Genomic DNA, 17,664 nt, shown 5'->3' with positions numbered 1-17,664 from the left:
CGATCTAGCGATCGATAACGATCTATGAAAATTCAATGACGATTTTCTTGGGATCTACTGCATCAAAACGGACGATTTTTTTTTTCATTTCGACTCAAATTTCCTAATCTATCCACGGAAGCTAAGAGCAACCCGTTTTGCCCCGCGGGTCGTTGTAAAACCGTTAAAAAATTACGAAAAAAAATCGGCAGATAATCAAAAAATGTACAAATTCAATCGGAAGTTAATTATCTGATCCATCGATTGGGGTCACTGACGACCCCACGTCAAGTGCATGTGCAAACGAAAATAACGACATGCTCCGAGTACACAAATATTTCCGCCAATGAAATCGAAATAAATCGACCCTGACGAAGGTCACGGATCATTCGTATTCTCCATGTTCACCACTACGAGGAAAACATAACATGGAAGAGCGTCATAACGCATAATATGAGTGACCGCGAAGGCTCAAGGCGAAAGGCAAGGAAAATAAATACTAATGAAACAGATGCGATAAAAATGAATCAGGAAATTGTGGAGTCTCCGAAGCGGAAGAAATAGAGGTGAATTAGTAGTCAGTTGGGGGTGAGGGTGGGGGGGAGGGGGAGGGGTACATCGTAAAAAAATTTGAGTCACACGTCTGCGGGGCTCCTTAGCCTCGAATAACGTACGTGAGGAAAGTCACATCTTCAGGATTGAAGAGACAAGGGGTATAAGAAGATAAAAATCAGGGGGTGGGGGGATGAAAGTGATTCTATTCAAGAGATTGGAAAATTTGTAGTGGATTGAAAAAAAAAATCACTCGTTTTGTCCAGGTAGTTCCGGAGAAAATCCTAATTCAATTTTTATAGATCATTTGTCGATCGCTAGATCATTTTCATGTTTTTTGGTTGTAAGTCGGATTCTATGGGAACGAAATGAGGGATTTTTCTCGTAATTTGTCAAATATGGAGTTCTTCAAATGCTGTTTTTCTCCAAGAAAATCGTTATCGATTTTCTGATAGATTGTTTGCTTTGTTGTCGCTAGAGTTCTGTCACCAAGTGAAAATAGAATATTTTCTATTTATTTGCTGAGTTATTTTCGGGGGAGATGCGTCGTGTGAGATACGTAAATCTAATCGCATGGACCGAATTGAAGGGATTGACCCACGGGAAGATAAGATTTCCTTCTCCACGTGGAAGATCGGTAAACTTTTCATGAATGAAGAAAGAAAATTATCTATTTTTCCCAGTCGATCGGGAGAAAAACTCGATTATAAAGTCATGATAAATTTCCGAACAAAAAATGATAAATAATAAACGATTTTTTTTCAAATATTGAACTGAAAACGAAAATAAAATTAAAGGCCATAATTTTCAATTAATTATTTCGCATGAAATTGTAATTGGTTTTTTTATAGACAAAATTCTAATCTTAAGACTTTTTTCTTTGTGTTGGGGTCTATGAGGCCCAAATAGAATATTTTTATTTTTCTTTATTCCCTTCTCCATTGACGTTGGGAGACACGAGACAGATGGCCCGAAATGTCTAATATCGTGTGAAATACGTGAGTGCACCCGCATAGACAGGATTAGTTTGACTAGACGTACGATAATCTAAAAAAAGTTCTTTCTTCTAATTTTAGACAACGAGGGTGTCGAGATAGGGGACGGATGTGGCCCCAGCTGAGAGATTTAAAAATTTCCCACGAATACTGAGACAAATAAAACTTATCCGTTACCGATTTTTCCAGATCGTTTATCGATCGGGCGATTGCACCGATCGTTTGCCGATCGCTGAATTGCTTTCCGATTGCCAAATGATTTTATTATTTTTCCACCGAAGAGGGAATTCTCTGGAGCCTCCGATGGGCTCACGTTCGTCTAGAGATTCATCTTTGTTGGCGAGATGTCGGGTTTTTGTTGGGGAAGAGGAATGCGTGAACGGAGGGGTTTTTGTGTGAATGAATCGTGTCACCATCCGAATTCCAAACGGGGCAATTATCCAATAGCATGGGATATCAAACAGCTTAGAATCTAATTCACGTCGGGGTTATGGTGTGAGTGGAAATTACCACGATCAGAGGGACTTTGAACTCTGAATTAATGTTTGATTTTGGGTCTGTTCGGTGATTTAAAGGGGGTTAATAATTTTTGTGAAAAATCGGCTGATGTTAACCGCAAAGATTATTCATGGGGTTGTTAAAGGGTCTCACAGGCTTAGAAAAGGACCAGAGCAATTACCAGAAAGATCGGTAATTTTTCTGGAATCAGTGAAATTGAACTGAAAGTTCCAGAATCATCGCGTCGTTAAATATAAACATTTTCGGACGCTAAATAATTTATCCGGCACTTTTTATCTTTCGGGATACGTCAGTTATCACGATCGGACTGGCTAGACCTTCTTCGGGCACTTTCGGGCCGCTTAAGTGGAGGGGGAACCTCACCGTTGGCCTTCTCGAAGAGAAATGATGTTCTGCGGCGCCAAAAAGGGTCAAAATCTCTAAAAAACGCTGGATTTTTGAAAATCCACTTTTTTTTCCACTTCCCATTCATTTCCTCACAATAAAAACAACCATCCTCCACCCCTCTCCTCCCCTATTTTTTCCAAAACTCTGGAATTGTCCAGAAAACCGTAAAAAATTCTGGTTCATACTTCCCATTAAATTTGACAAATTTAATTTCATAAATTTAATTAATTTACACACTAATATTTGCGTTACCCTTCTCATATCTTTTACGTTGAATATTTCGTCGTAAAATCAGCAGATCAACAATTAGATAATTTTAATAAAAAAAATCTCTTTTCACGTTTTATATCAAAAAATTTATAATTATTTGAAAACCATTTTTATAGCAGGGACTGTCCCTCATGGAAAGAAAGTTCTCGACGTCAATTCTCTAATGGTCAACGCCTAGCATTGAATTCAATTGAATAATGACAGTTATACACACCGCGGCTGAACATTGGGGGGAGGGGGATGGGGGTGGAGAGAAAGACCGCCGCCAATCATTATTACTGATGCCCGTTAATACCGTCACATTCTCGCGGATTTTTTTTCACTCTCTACCATCTACCGACGGTACCACATCAATCCCTTCTCCTCCTCCTGGGAGGGGAGGGACGGGGGCACAATCGGTCATCATATGCGTAAACTATCAAAAAATTGATTGAGATATTTTTTAAATGGGAATGAACCTCGAGGAGATACGACTTCAACTGATTTTAAATGATTTCCAGTTTTTAATTTTTAATTTAATTTGATTCGTATGAAATCACTTGAAGTCGTTGAAATCATATGACTTAATTGATTTAAGGCCGATTTACAATGACTTCAGTCTTTGATAGGCCCCCGTGATATTGATCGATCACGAAAAAATAATTCGTGATTTTACAGATTCAATGATATAATTACCTTTGCTGATGTAATTTACCACATGATTACGCAGTTATACCAGTGATTGATACCAAACACAACCCTCCCATCGACCTTCATAATCCTCGACGATGTCGATGAACGCGCACGCCACACGGCACGGTTATGCCACGTGAACAGTAGAGAATCCCTTTCAGCGAGAGAAAATGATGATAAGAAAAAATAAATTTAAAAAATTGAATAAAAGAATGAGGGGAGAGAACGAGCTGAGAAGCAGGTTTATGTTAGTTTACTTTTTTGCTAGAATCCCCCTGCTCAGTCCAGCGTATCGTCAGGGCCCTATATGGTTAAAGCGCGCACTGAATTCAGTCCCAGGGGGAAATGTATTTGAAGGAGTGGAAGATATGGGGATTACAAAAATTCTTTGACTTAGAAAAATAATGAGGGAGTGGGATTGACCGGTGAAGAGGGTGGGGGGTGGGTTTGGGGATGATTTCAATCGATAGATCGACAAATTTACCTACAAATTAAAAAAAAAAATTTTCTTGTCGCTTTTTTAGAACGCGAGTTGCAGAGAAAAATTGAAAAATGATCTATGGATCTATGGATCTATGGATGATCTAGGAAAATTGAGGCGATGATTTCAATGGATAGATGGACAAATTTACCCACAAATTAAAAAAAAAATTTCTTGTCGCTTTTGTAGAACGCGAGTTGCGGGGAAAAATGGAAAAAATGATCTATAGATCAATGACTGATCTAGGAAAATTGATTTGGGAGTTTTTAATGCTTCACGAGGGCAATGACCAGTGTATTCTTTGCATTAGATTAGATAACTAAATCCCTCGTAGCCCGTATGGCAATCACGTGATAAAGAGTAATATGACAATGATCCATGGATCAATGAATGATCTAAAAAATTGATTTGGTATTTTTAAACTAATTGACTAAGGCCCTGGCCGTTGTTCTTTGCATTAGATTAGATAGCAGTCTCTTGCGACTCCCACAGCAGTCAGACCTATAAAAATGATCTATAAAAATTGATTTAGGATTTTTTTCATGAACTCCTGGGGCAAAATCGATCGTTTTTTTTTAATCAATGAGAAATCATCTACCGAACCGTCAGAATGAAACGTGTTCAGTCCCTCCGGGTCGCACACCACGAAATAAATTGCGAGATATCGAAGTATCGATAAATGATCTATCAACATTAATTGCGGATTTTCTCCCAGACTAATCATCCATAAGGGATGATTTTTTTTTCTGCATTTCCTCTAGAATTTTTCTTTCTTTGTCCAATGAGATCGACATTAACACCCAATTATCACAAGGGCGTATGTTAATTCTACAAATACGAGAAAATCACGGCGTACGGATAAACAAAGAGTGGCACCTGCAGGATTTTACCTCGTTTCGCTTGGAGAAGGTACTCACGCACCGTAGATAATAGCCAGTGGTGTCTATAAATAGAAAGAAGGCACACCAATGGGGGGGTTCCAACGATCGTCTGAAATGGCGATAAAGTGAGATGGAGAGAATTTAACTGTGGAAAAAAATGGTAAAGGGGGAGAGAGAGAGAGAGAGAGAGGAGGTGGGGTAAAACATAGCCATGGAGTTGTGGAGGGAAGAAACTGCACACGCAAGTTTTTCATTTTATTTTAGCGCCAACCTGGCTTCTCACAGATCCGCCTAAGGATAGAGGATGAACGTGGTGAGTGAAGAAAATCAGGGAATTGCTGGATGAGAAAGGAAGTGGAGTGATTGTAATCTCTTTTCATATTTTGCGCATTTTTTAGACACGCACCTGTGCTGTGATTGTGGAAAGGGGGAGGGGGGGAAGGGTATTGAAAATATCTGAAATCAATTCACAGGAAAATTTTTCATGAAATTGAAAAAAATAATCGCTTTAATCGATGGAATCGTTCGGGAGACAATTGGTACTGGGGCAAAATGGGTTTTAATTGCGATGGATAGATCGGAAGATTTTAATCGAGATTAAAAAAAAAATTATCTCGTTTGAAGCAGTAGTTTAGGAGAAAATCGTGAATCAATTTTTGTAGATCATTATCGATCGCTAGATCGGTTTTACATTTTTCGGGGTAACTCGGGTTCTATGGGAGCCAGTGAGATGATTTTTTTTTTAATTTGGAAGTAAATTTGATGAGCTATCGATTGAGTTTATCATTGAGCCATTTTTTTTCAGCCCCTGAAGAGTTAGGAACAGGATTAGAGAGGGGGGATGGGAAGCGTAGGTTTTTGAGGCGTGAAAGTTTTTTTACAATTTTTTGTGGGACCAATTTGGCCTTACAAATTTTTTTGACAAGGCGATTAACATCCTCGGAGGGTCCTAAAGTGGTTAGAAGCCAGTTTTAGAGCTTTTCCCTTGGCCAAAAAACTTGAGCCGGCACTTATCATATTCCTTCTTTTGGAGTTGATATACGATCGTGTGAAGAACTGCATAAATTTAGCAAATTGTTGTCTCGGCATTCGACATTTTATTTTATTCTTCTCGAGGGCTCGATCATTTTTTACGATTCGATAACAATCGTGAAAATAATTATTTATTTCGTACTAAAACGAATTAAATTAAATTCGTGGAATTTAATTTTAATCATTTCTGTTTTGAATGGAAATTCAATAATAAAAATCGTTATGAATTAATTGACTACGGGGAATAATATACAAGTATATAATGTATTCGTTATGCCCCTGGACTAATGCGTAAAAATCTTCGGACTTTGTAAAAAGTCTCACTGAATTTTTTTAATGGTAAATATTATTGAGCTTTGGAATGATGAAAAGGATGAAAGGAAAAGAAATTGTAAAAAGTGGGAATGAAGATACCGGCAATCCTCCAGGCGCCCAAGACGAGGTTGGCTACGATATAAATAGAATTGCACTCCTGCAAGTGGATGTGGAGTAAAGAAGAAGACGACTTTGTAATGAAGGTGGAATGAAAACTGGTAGACTCACTTACCTAGACCACAGGGAATACCAGGAACGTGCTTGCGAGGATGTATGCGAGTTATTTCGAGAATAATAAACGGGTTAATTAACATATGTGAATTTTTTACATTGGTAAAAACTGTTTTTCGCCATTTTTATAATGAAAATTGCCGGCAACATTAACAGGTGTCAAAATTTACCGACAATTTAAAAAAAAAATCACCCGTTTCCCTACGGTAGATCCTGAAAAAATCCTAATCTCCTTCTCGTAGGTCGTTCAATGATCGATAGATCATTTTTCATGTTTTTCGGTGTAACTTTGGATCCAGGGGATGAAGAAATTTTTTTTTGATAGATGAAGATGATTTAGAATTTTTTAGACTTTTATTTATAAAAAAATCCTAAATCAATTTTTATAGATCATTCATCAATCGATCGACCACGTTTTGGACCTCACGATTTTTTAGGGCCTAATGAATCTCACCTTTCTAATTAAATCGATTGACAAGTTCATCAATTGAATAAAAAATATCGATCACCAGATTCCTAGATCATTCATCGATCGATAGATCGGTTTAACATTTTTTATTCCCTCACTGATCTCATCCCCATTATATTCTCCTGATTATTCATTCGATTATATCCCCCGAATTTTTTTCGAAAATTAAATAAACGATATCGACCACTATAGATCGATTTCCATAGATCGATCATCAATCGTTCAATTTCATTTCCATTTGCCCAGCAAAAATTATTCTAGGGAACCTAAATTAGTCACATTTTTTTCTCAATTTTCAAATAAATATTGCTAGAGAAAAATTAATGTTAAATTCCACCGATAAATATTAATAAATCGATAAATTGATCTCTCACCATCACATCCACCTAAAAATAACTCCACTCTATCGTTTATTCTACCGCTCCTTTGTTTTGCATCGGTGTCTGGTGGCTCGGCAGGATGGAAAAAGAGGGCACCAGAATGCGGAAACTATTCACCCGGAGGGAAATTAGATGGATAGAGGAAAATTCAGAAGCCGTTGGGCTCCGTCCCCATAAACATTATGAACAACAAAAAAGAGGAGACTGACACGGGGTGGGGAGGTACGAGAAATAAAAAAAAAATATATATATATATGTTCGAGATGCTGATGCTCAACCGGTCTTGGGGTTTTAGCACATGGGTCGAAAACATTAAAACCAACGCTCCACCATTAGTGAGCGTTAAGAGTCTCTGTATGTGTCCAATGGCGCCGTAGAATAATCAACCTTGCGGGTATTAGACGGTGGCATCTTCTTCTTTTGCAATAATTTCTTTTTATTATATTTTATTTCTGATTTTCTCATGCTATTTATAGATTATATGATCACCGGATGGGGTAAGTCGTCCAGCTGGTATGTAATGAGTTCATATGACGCAGATATTTATTTTTAGGTTTTATTAATTTTATTGCTTCCGAGTGAAAACATAATTATACAAATTTTGGATCTCCATGGAATCGACTGATTTTTATTTTCTTGAATATAGGGGTTGGGGAGCCCTAGCAGTCGCTGTTAATTAATATTTCAATCATTCAGTAGTTCTTTGAGTTTTTTTGAGACAAAGTTTATTGCGGTAATTACAAAAATATTTTAAATTCATTTGAATTCGATGATGGAGGGGATGATGGTAAATATAATATGGGATTTAATTTTTAAAGTCTTATTTTATATTTTTAGTTAAGCAGAATAAGTTATTTTTCTGGTGAAATGAAATCTAGGTATTCTAAATCTTAGTAAAATCTGAAGAATTTAATTTTTTAATTATTTTATTAATTTGTAAAATTGTCAAATCACTTTTAATGATGAAACATTTATTTTCTTACTCAATTCTGGAATTTTTCGACTAAATATTCGCCACTGATGGCTCTCAACCGTTGACATAACGTTCAAAACTGTAAATTTTATTGAGTTAAAAAACTCCCGTAAAATAGAAAATTCAATGGATTTATGGAAAACCGAAATATGGTAATTTTCAGCGGTCGTTTGAAGGTGCATTTGGGGTCGATAGTTACCCCGTTAGATGGTTCCAAAATTCCGGATATTTCCCGTTTTTTTCAAGCTTGACAAAAGTTCAAAATATATCTCAATCAAATTACAACATAATTACACACCATATCAATGACCAATTAAAAAAATTATTCAATTGAATAATTAATTTAATCTTAAGTTAGTTCAATTTCTGAAGTTAGGGAAGCATTTTTCATTAATTGTTACCGGTTAATTAAAAATAAAAATTGGCCATTTGCCTTCGCCATTGTATTCCTGCCAGGGGATTTTACAGGTCGCCGATGGTATCCGATAAATCTGATGGCTAACGATACACTAGAACCGCCGTGAGAACGGCCACACGGGGTGAACAGAAATAGAAATGGTGTCGATGCACTCAAACTTGACTGTCTTCATCCAGACATTTAATTTTTCATTAATTTTCATTGATTAAAAATTGTTTTCCCATCATTTTCAATGGAAGAGGATCGAATTTGCGAGGTGAGACACACGTCTTGTGTCTTCGCAACTTCCTCTCGATTCCGTGACTTCCGGCTCTGATCAATCATCTGTCACTGCTGAATATTCTCTCATCGGATAATTGTCAGACTTTCGAAGATGGAATTCGCCGAGGTGGGGGGTCAAAACCACCCCCATTCGCTAGATCGAGACATCTAAAAGAAACTTGAAAAAAAAAGATTCATTTTGGCCAATCAGAAGCAGAGAAAATCTCCATTTAGTTTCAATAGATCATCTGATGATCGATCGATCCTTTCTCGGTTCTCTCGGGGCAAAATGGGATTTAATTTATTCCTCTGTATGGCCAGAAACATCTCTCATAAGTGAAATTCAAGATCAGCTATTTTACTCCACTCGATTCGGAAAAAATTGATTTAATTTTCATAGATCATTTATCGATTTCTAAATCAGTTTGATATATAGTACTTTAACAGTTCTAATGGTGTCATTCAGATGATCGTTTCCAGTTCCATAAATGAAAATACGTCTCATATATAAAAAAAAAACAACTCATGTCCCTCTGACATCCCCAAAAAATCCAAAATCAATTTTCATCGATCGCCAATCAATTTCCAAATCATTCCCCATTTTAGCTTCGAACTCCATTTCACACGTCCTCCAATATCCCATTTATTAAACTAACATAACAAATTATCCGCTCCATCCACTGGGGTCATTATCCACCCCCTTTACAAAAAAAAAAATCCAAACCAAAATGACCTTCGTTAAATATTAAAAGAATGCAATAACAATCATAATGTTGTCACTGATTATCCTTAACGAATCGACTGGTTACTCATCACAACCACTGTTTCACGGATAATATTTCAAATAACCTTTCAAATTGGCACAATGATAATTGCAATTGTGAATAACTCGTTCCTCAATTAATGGAAATATAAAAGAGAATTATTTTTATGATTTCTTAGGAAATGATCTTTTTTAATATCCACTTGTGAATACTTTAGAACGTGTTTAGACTGTCTTAATGCGAATTTATGACTCATGTTCGGTGACGGGTGGTGGGGGGGAGAGGGGGTGGGAAGGGGAATCTATGCTAATACGGGGATGAATGTTATGTAGAATAACGGAGAGAGGCCAGGTGTGTACAATACATCATCGTTTAAATGAACCATTCGTACATTCTGAGGGGCAAACACAAATTTATGGAGATTATACCATTGCCTCCGGCCTTCACCAAAGGACGTATTCAACTCTTCACATACAAAATGCCACATAACGTTTCCTAATTTTAAGACTCCGAGTTTTTATCAATTTTTTTCCTGATTTTTTTCGAACGATTTGTTGAGGATTGTGATGGGGGTGAGAATCATCGTGGACAGAGGGGGGCGATGGGGTTGAAAGTGATCCCAATCGATAGATCTGGAAAATTCCATGAAGCTGAAAAAAAAATTATCCAATTTGGCATCATAGAACCGAAGTTACAGTGGAAAATGTAACAGTGATCGTGTGATCAATGAGTGATCAATGAAAATTGATTGGAATTTTCCCGTCAGTCACTGGGACGAGACAGCCCACACTGTGGGGATTGTTGGTGAAGGATGTCGTCCATTGGATGACTGATAAATCAATGATTTTGCTCCCATCGACAGATTGATCTAGTGATCAATGAATGATCTTTAAAAATTCATTCAGGATTTTCTCTTCAATCGCTTGACCGATACGTCTCGTTTTTTTTTCTATTCCCCGCATATCATCTCGACCATCAACAAACAACAAAAAAACTGCCCATTTTACCCCCTAGAAAATTTTATCAAGCAATCAATGAATGATCAATCATAGCAATCATAACTGATACCGAATTTCCTCCAGATCCACAGGACAAAAACATCTCCTGTTTTTTTCTATTCTCATGACATTTTTCTGATCCCTCCGGTGGGGTCATTATCGACCCCATGGGACTGATTGATCGTATGTTGAAATCAACAAGTGATTTGATGCTCCCCCCTCCCCCTCCCGCCATCAGCCGTCATCAACGGCGTCGTCGGGTCGCCTCCACGAGACGAGTGGAATAAACTCACACGCGGTTTGCTCAGCAATTAGCCACCTTCAACTACTCATTGGCACGAACAGAGGCCACGGTGAGGCATTAGCATTTACCATCGGTGTCTAGCAATACCGGCATCTTTTGAACTTGCCCTCGAGTGACCACTCTGGTGATAAAAATAAAATAGAATTTTCTCGTGGATGAGGGTGGTGAAGAAAGGAGTCATCGAACTTGTTGGATGTCTCGAGTGACCATTCAACATCCTAGAGGCTCAACTCCACTTCTCATCGCGAGTACACTTTGACTTTACTCCTTGAAGTAATTGTTAATTACACGGAAACTCGGAATAATATTCTTTATTTAGCACTTGTAGTATGAGGAGGTGGGACGTTGAGGTCGACGTCATTTTGTAGAGCTCAAGTTTTAATTTTGAAATTTGGAGAATAATTGAGAGTTGAAAATCCCTAATTTATTGATGTATACATTCTGTGTTATATAATGTAATATATTAGAGGATAATATGTTATATATTGACTGAATAAATAATTCAGTTCATTTCATATATTTTTTTGGGGAAAAAATTGGTCAAAAGGGGATTGTCAGTTCAATAAAAATATTCTCATATATTTAACAAACTAACTACCGCCCATTTTGCCCCATTAGTTTGCAAAAAAATTGAAATTACAAAGATTTCCTTCGGAGAAAAACTTATCATCTCCAGAACCAGTTTTTCATAATAATTTTTATTCAAATTCTCGTCATCTTCGTGATGAATATTCATCAACATGTGGTACCAGTCGGTGTATTGGCAGTTGAAAATTTATGTGTTCGTCTATTTTTAGTATTTATTTTCAATTATTTTGCGTTGCAGTATCCGGTGACGATGATTAAGGAGGATGTGGATGATGAGGGGAATGCGGGTGAAATTATCGCCGGAATTTTACCCGAGGGAATTGAGATATCCAGAGCATCTGAAGATCTTCTCCGAAGATTACTGCAACCAGATCCCAGAGTTAGACTCAAATCGATCTTGGAGCTGCAGAGAATCGCCTTTTTCATGGGTTACATCGTTCGGGATTTCACCCTTAAGGAGGTGGGTGCGGGTGTTCGTTAAATTTACGGACATCGAAAGATTTTGAGAGGAAAAAAATATTTAATTGAATTTTTCAATTAAAATTCAAAGACGCCGAAATTAAAGTTTAAAAAAAGGAATGGAATTAGATTAAATTGTTGGATTGGAAGAGATCGGTTTTAAGGATTCGTTTTTTGATTCAGGTATCCCCATTCAGAATTTTGGGAAGGAAATTAGCCCCAGGTTCTGGACGAAAGGCTCCCGACACCTTCAGGGACTTTGACTCCTTCGTTGGTGGCAGCACAAACAGAAAATGGGACTGAATCTCTTGGAAAAATAGTCAAGGAAGTGAATACCTCATCTTTAAACGTAAGAATATTTATCCATTAAATCTATTCAATTCATGAAATAAATTTGAAAATTATTCCCAGATGAAATAATTAAAATTTACCAATAATTCAGTTGTTTCTCTCATGTCACACGTTATGTGCGACTTAAATGCTTTTGTGGTATCATTATTTGTTGAAACATTTTCCGTCAAGTTCCTCCTCCTCCTCCCCCCGGATCCTTTCAGGTGGGTATATGTGCTATTGATGAATTATGAAAATTGTAAAATTAATTATTACTGTTGTGTGATAATTCAACCATTGAAATAGAAATTTATTAATTGAATCAAAGATAATTTTCCGATTTCCTAATCACCAGATCTCAAAAACTAATGATTTTAGGAAAAAATGTCATGAGATATTTTTTGTAGAGAATTTCCTTCTGTGCAAAAAATATCCTCTGACATTTTACCGTAAAATCAATAATTTCCGAGATAATTGCACATTTATTCGAGGTTGAGTCTGAAACTTGTAAAGAAATTTTTTGGAAAAATTAAAAAATCTAATGCTTAACATTAATATCACATCTATCAGGAAGATAATAAGAAAGAAATAAGACTCATAAAATTCCGAAGAACACTTTTTTTTCTTTGACGTCACTTGATCTCAGTTTACAAAAGTTTTTTCATATTTTTTTTCTCAATCATTTTTTTTGTCCATTTTTGTCTTTAAGAATAGTTAACAGTATTTTTGTTACAATTATATCTCATTAATAATTCATACAATTAATTAATTCATTGCGATAATCGATAGTGCGTAAAAACTAATAACAATGGAACATAATAAAAATAATAAAAATACAAATTAAGGATTAAAAATTTGATTAAAAATTTCTCATCGTCAACTCGATGAATTACAAGTTTTCTTCCGTCGAGTTTTATCATTCCTTTTTAATTCTCATCTCGAAGAGTGCATTACCAATGGTTACAGTACAATTATTATATACAGTAGGTGTTTGCCCTTAAAAATTATTGAATTTTCTTAATCTCGATATAATACATTGTTTCGTTCATTCGAGAGAAATGAGGAAAAGAGTGAAATTTCTCGTCTTCGATTTTTGTCGATATCTCGAGAACTGGAGGTGCTGGACAAAGGGGGTTCTTATCGCTCGAGGTGGGAGAAAAACTTCCGATCTAATATCCTGGTCATACGTCCTTTTATCTCAACAAATTTCCCTGATAACCGAAAAACACGATTTCAATGTGAAAATCTTGCTCTCACCACACTTATCTCTCCATAAGTAAGGGGCAAAATGGAGTTGTTTTTCTATCTCATCGGAAAATTCCCTGACTTTTTAATGAGACGTTGGTGAAGGTCGTATGTCCAATGGCTCTCGAGATATTTGAGAAAAATGTGAAAGTAATTGTTATCACTCGTCTACTCACTTCACTGTGTCACAAAGGTCTGGGTAATTACTTCTCTCGCACAATCTGGGGAGTTTCTATCTTTGAAGGCTTCTGAGGGAGACAAAATGGCGACCACTGAGGTGGAAATTTTTTTAATAATTTTTTCTCCACTTGATTTTTTTTAAAGTTTTTTTTTGGTTGTGGGAATCAAAATTTTTGGGGTTTCTGGTGATCTTTCAGAGCTACGAGCCGGCAGTCGAGAAAGTGGAACCCTGTATTATTACGGAGATGGATATTTCCAATGTTAACCCTTCACTTATAATTTTTTCAGTCGATTTATTGATAATTTTTGGAAATATTTATCATTATAATGAATGGAAAAATCATCTCAGAATGTGTTTGGAATTTTGGGAAAGGAGGGGTCCATAATACCCTAATTAACGCGTCATGAAGTGAAACGCCTATTTTGCCCCATTATTTCACAAGTTCTGGAAAAAAGCGAAATGATTTTTAGTGATTGTCCCATTCATTCGAAAGAAAAAATTTCCGGGTTTTCCTCCAGTTGTCCCTGCATTTTCCGATTTTCTACATCACAATTTTACTCACATTCCGTCAGTTGTTTGTCTAAAAATATTCAAACTGAATTTTCAGTAAACACAGAATTTCCTTAGATTCCCCTCGGATTTCCCGAGTTTTTTTCAAATTTTCAGCATTTTCTCGTCGTCACTTCCTTACAGACAGCAATTTTCCATATTCATCTCCTTTTTTCCCTCCAGCATAACAAAAATGATTGAATCTTCAATGGAAGGTATTTTTTCCTGAATTTTCCTCAGATTTCCCACATATTCACTCCTCGATTCTCCCTGGACATTCCCAACTTCCGAAACCGAAAAATTTCCCCGGTATTTTCCCCAAGCTTTCCCTGAAAAGCTTCTTACTGTCCCTCCCCCCCATTTGGCCACAAAAACCATCTTTTTATTTTTAAAAAATCGCAAGAAAATCTATTCACTGAATTTTCTCCGATTTTTCCAAATTCAGCTCGTGAATTTTCCGAGACCCTCACAGTATCCACACATATCCTTTCCCCCTACAAATTCATTAATTACTCCATTATATATATATTATATATGCAGCAAAGGTAGCATTTTAGCATTTCTTATTCTATCGCAAGTGTTTTTTTATATTATTTATAATTTATTTACAGAGAATCATCAATCGTTTACTGTTATAATTAACTGATCAATTAATCGTAAGTTTATCATACATTTTTATATATTTATATGTTTCACAAAATCACACGTTTTTTTCTTTTTTCATTAGCCTGTGATTTTGGGCTTGGAAAAAGAGAAAAAAAAATTTGTTCTAATGCTCATTAAAACTGTTTTTCACAAAATTTTTTTTTTCACTTCTCAATTTTCAGTTTTTTTTATTATTGCGACTACACAGTAGTCGTTGGTGATTGACCGATGGAACGAGAGCCTTTGAATACATTTTTTTGGGTTTTTTAAAATTTATTTTGTGAAGGGAGTGAAGTTTGAGAATTGAATTTTTCTGTTTTGAAAATTCAATTTTCGAATTTTCACGAGTTTTTTTCTCACTTTAATATTAAGAACGTTTTTCTTCTACATCTCATCTACGGTTACTCGAACAGTAACTCCTCGATGATGCTGGATGATCACCGAGGAGGGGAGAATATCGAATTTACTTGATTGTGTGATTTCAGGGGATGAATGCATTTTCATCGATTCGTAATGGGATTTATGAACCCCCAGAACGTAAGGGGAGAATAAAACCGATTCCTCTTGATTAAATGATTCTGTAGCAAAGTGATGAAATAAAATGAATTATCTGTGCCTCCAGGTTTCGATTGATAGTTAAAAATGGCGTCATTAGAGAGCTAGGGAAATTAATGAGAAAGAAATTGACAGGACCCATATTACCCCATCGCAGAGGCTGAAAACTCTCGAAAATTGCGACTCGAAAATCGAAGCGATTGACAAGGTCCCAATGCCATTCAGCATTAGAACCTGATAGCACACCCAAAAGCGATAATTTCCCTCGAAAATTATTTCCTCACCCTTAAAGAACCCAGAAGGATTGAATGATCGTTAAGCTGCCTTCCCCATTTAGTGAATAGAACTGATGATAATGATTCATCCCCTTCTCATTAAAATTCCACATCAACCCAGAACTCACGTCCAAAGATCACCTGCATAATCCTTCATCCCTTAATACATAAATTTTCATTATCAGTAAATCCAAAATGGCCGCACAGAGAAAGCGCCTTACTCGTACAATTACGTCTCGTTGTTTTTTTGTGTTCATTAATAAACACAAAATTTATTACTTGTCTATTGAAAAATTGTTAAACTCACATCATCGCTACGGTTTATCATCAATACCTCCAATGATTGAAAAACATCGAAAATGGCTTTTCTTGATTAAAACAAATTCATTTTCCATCTTTTAATAATTTTTTTTCTGTTTTTTCGGTTTTAATTGAGTATTTTTTTTATTTAGAAAAATTATAGTAATCGTTATCGATGTGATAATCAACTCAATGATCCATCACTGATTTGCTTGAGGAATTTATTTCTTTATCAATTGCTTGATTTAACCAAAATCAATAATGTAACAATTTCACTTTTATGAAAAATTGATAATCGTGCGATATTGCCCCCCATTTCTGTACATGTCATTGCACAATATGCACTGTTCCTTCATCGTTACGTGCTGACCACATTTTGTAGCACGGAATAATTAATTTTTATTTTAATGGATTTAAAAACTGAAAAAAAGACTTGTCCATCTTTTTCTTTAATTTTTAATTTTCAATGGAAGCTGTTGAGATTAATTAATGCCACGTGGCCTTGAATGGTTGGTAGTTCGTTTTAACAACTATAAAATTAATTAAAATAGTGCTTTTTGGATTTTTGTAATTAATTTCAATGATTCTCCAATGAATAAAATTGCTCATTCAATCATGAAGTGGTGAAACGTGAGATTTATTTTTCGTCTTGCTAAATGGTTATTTATTCCGGTAATGAAGGGGTTTAAAGCGTAATGTCATCGGACATTTTTTGTAGGCAATTCAATTCTCTATAAAAGATATATTGTAACATTTCTCGTTAAAATTGATGGTTTTCAGGTAATTCCAAAAATAAGAAAGACGAAAAAATTGAAATTGGTCATTTAGGGACTATTTATGGGATTTATTTTAGAATTGAGGGTCAAACAACCCTTACGACGGTTTCAACGAAAAATCTCAACTTCCTCCATCGTTTCACCACTTCATCACGAAATCCTCTTGGAAGACATCTCCAAAATCCAAAAAAAAATAAAAATCAACGATAATTGCGTTAAATAATCATCAATAATTAAAATCCTCAACAACTAATCGACCACTTTCTCCCCAAAATTACGAATAAATTCAAAATCGTACCGAAAAAAAAATCAACTCACAAAGTCCAAAAAAAATTGCGAAAAAATGAATGGAATGATTAACAATTTTTTTCCCCTCTCAATAAAAAATATCAACTGACTGGTGAATAATTCCTCGTGATGTTTGTAGATCGATATATCGATAAAATGTGCCAACGTATTTTCATATTCGGGTTGATGAATCCCGTGATTATTGATTTAATTCGTTAAATCAATGCGAAAATCGGACTCACCACACCCTATCACATCATTAATTATCATCGCAGACGCAGCAGGAGACGTAACAATTGGCTTGAGAGACTTGAATCGAGGAAGATTGAGGATCTCGGTTGATTATTATTTTTTCTCTTGTGTCTTATGTACCACAATTACGCCACAATATCGCGTCCACGATAACTGCACTACACTTTATCACCTCTACACATTGCGATTGTCATGGCCTATGGTATCTGTAATTAAAACAAAATCACCAATTAAACCAACATCATTATTTACTATTAATTATCTACCAAACTAAATTTACTACTTTTGCAAATATTCATTTCCGCAGTTTAAAATCCATTTTGCCTGCGAAGAACGACAT

General features: G+C 35.8%; 2 protein-coding genes across 10 annotated transcripts in view; one reads left to right on the top strand and one right to left on the bottom strand.

The window, feature by feature from the left end:
- S6kl (S6 Kinase Like) overlaps window positions 1-16,440 on the top strand; it is a 35,835-nt gene extending 19,395 nt beyond the window's left edge. Inside the window, exons 8-9 of the mRNA XM_064127597.1 lie at window positions 11,708-11,929; window positions 12,112-16,440. Of these exons, the coding sequence (XP_063983667.1) occupies window positions 11,708-11,929; window positions 12,112-12,231 (342 nt within the window). The 3' untranslated portion in view covers window positions 12,232-16,440. The remainder of the gene's footprint in view (window positions 1-11,707; window positions 11,930-12,111) is intronic.
- The window catches only part of LOC135165835 (phosphatase and actin regulator 2), a 93,400-nt gene continuing 88,597 nt past the window's right edge, over window positions 12,862-17,664 (bottom strand). For all 9 annotated transcript variants that reach the window (XM_064127563.1, XM_064127564.1, XM_064127566.1 and 6 more), the window contains one exon: window positions 12,862-17,530. In XM_064127563.1, coding sequence (XP_063983633.1) covers window positions 17,515-17,530 — 16 coding nt within the window. In that variant the 3' untranslated portion in view covers window positions 12,862-17,514. The remainder of the gene's footprint in view (window positions 17,531-17,664) is intronic.

The sequence above is a fragment of the Diachasmimorpha longicaudata genome, chromosome 9 (genome assembly GCF_034640455.1).
Source record: "Diachasmimorpha longicaudata isolate KC_UGA_2023 chromosome 9, iyDiaLong2, whole genome shotgun sequence".
Lineage (NCBI taxonomy): Eukaryota > Metazoa > Arthropoda > Insecta > Hymenoptera > Braconidae > Diachasmimorpha > Diachasmimorpha longicaudata.
The sequence above is the reverse complement of the archived record's forward strand: the minus strand, read 5'-3'. Positions and strand labels throughout refer to the sequence as shown.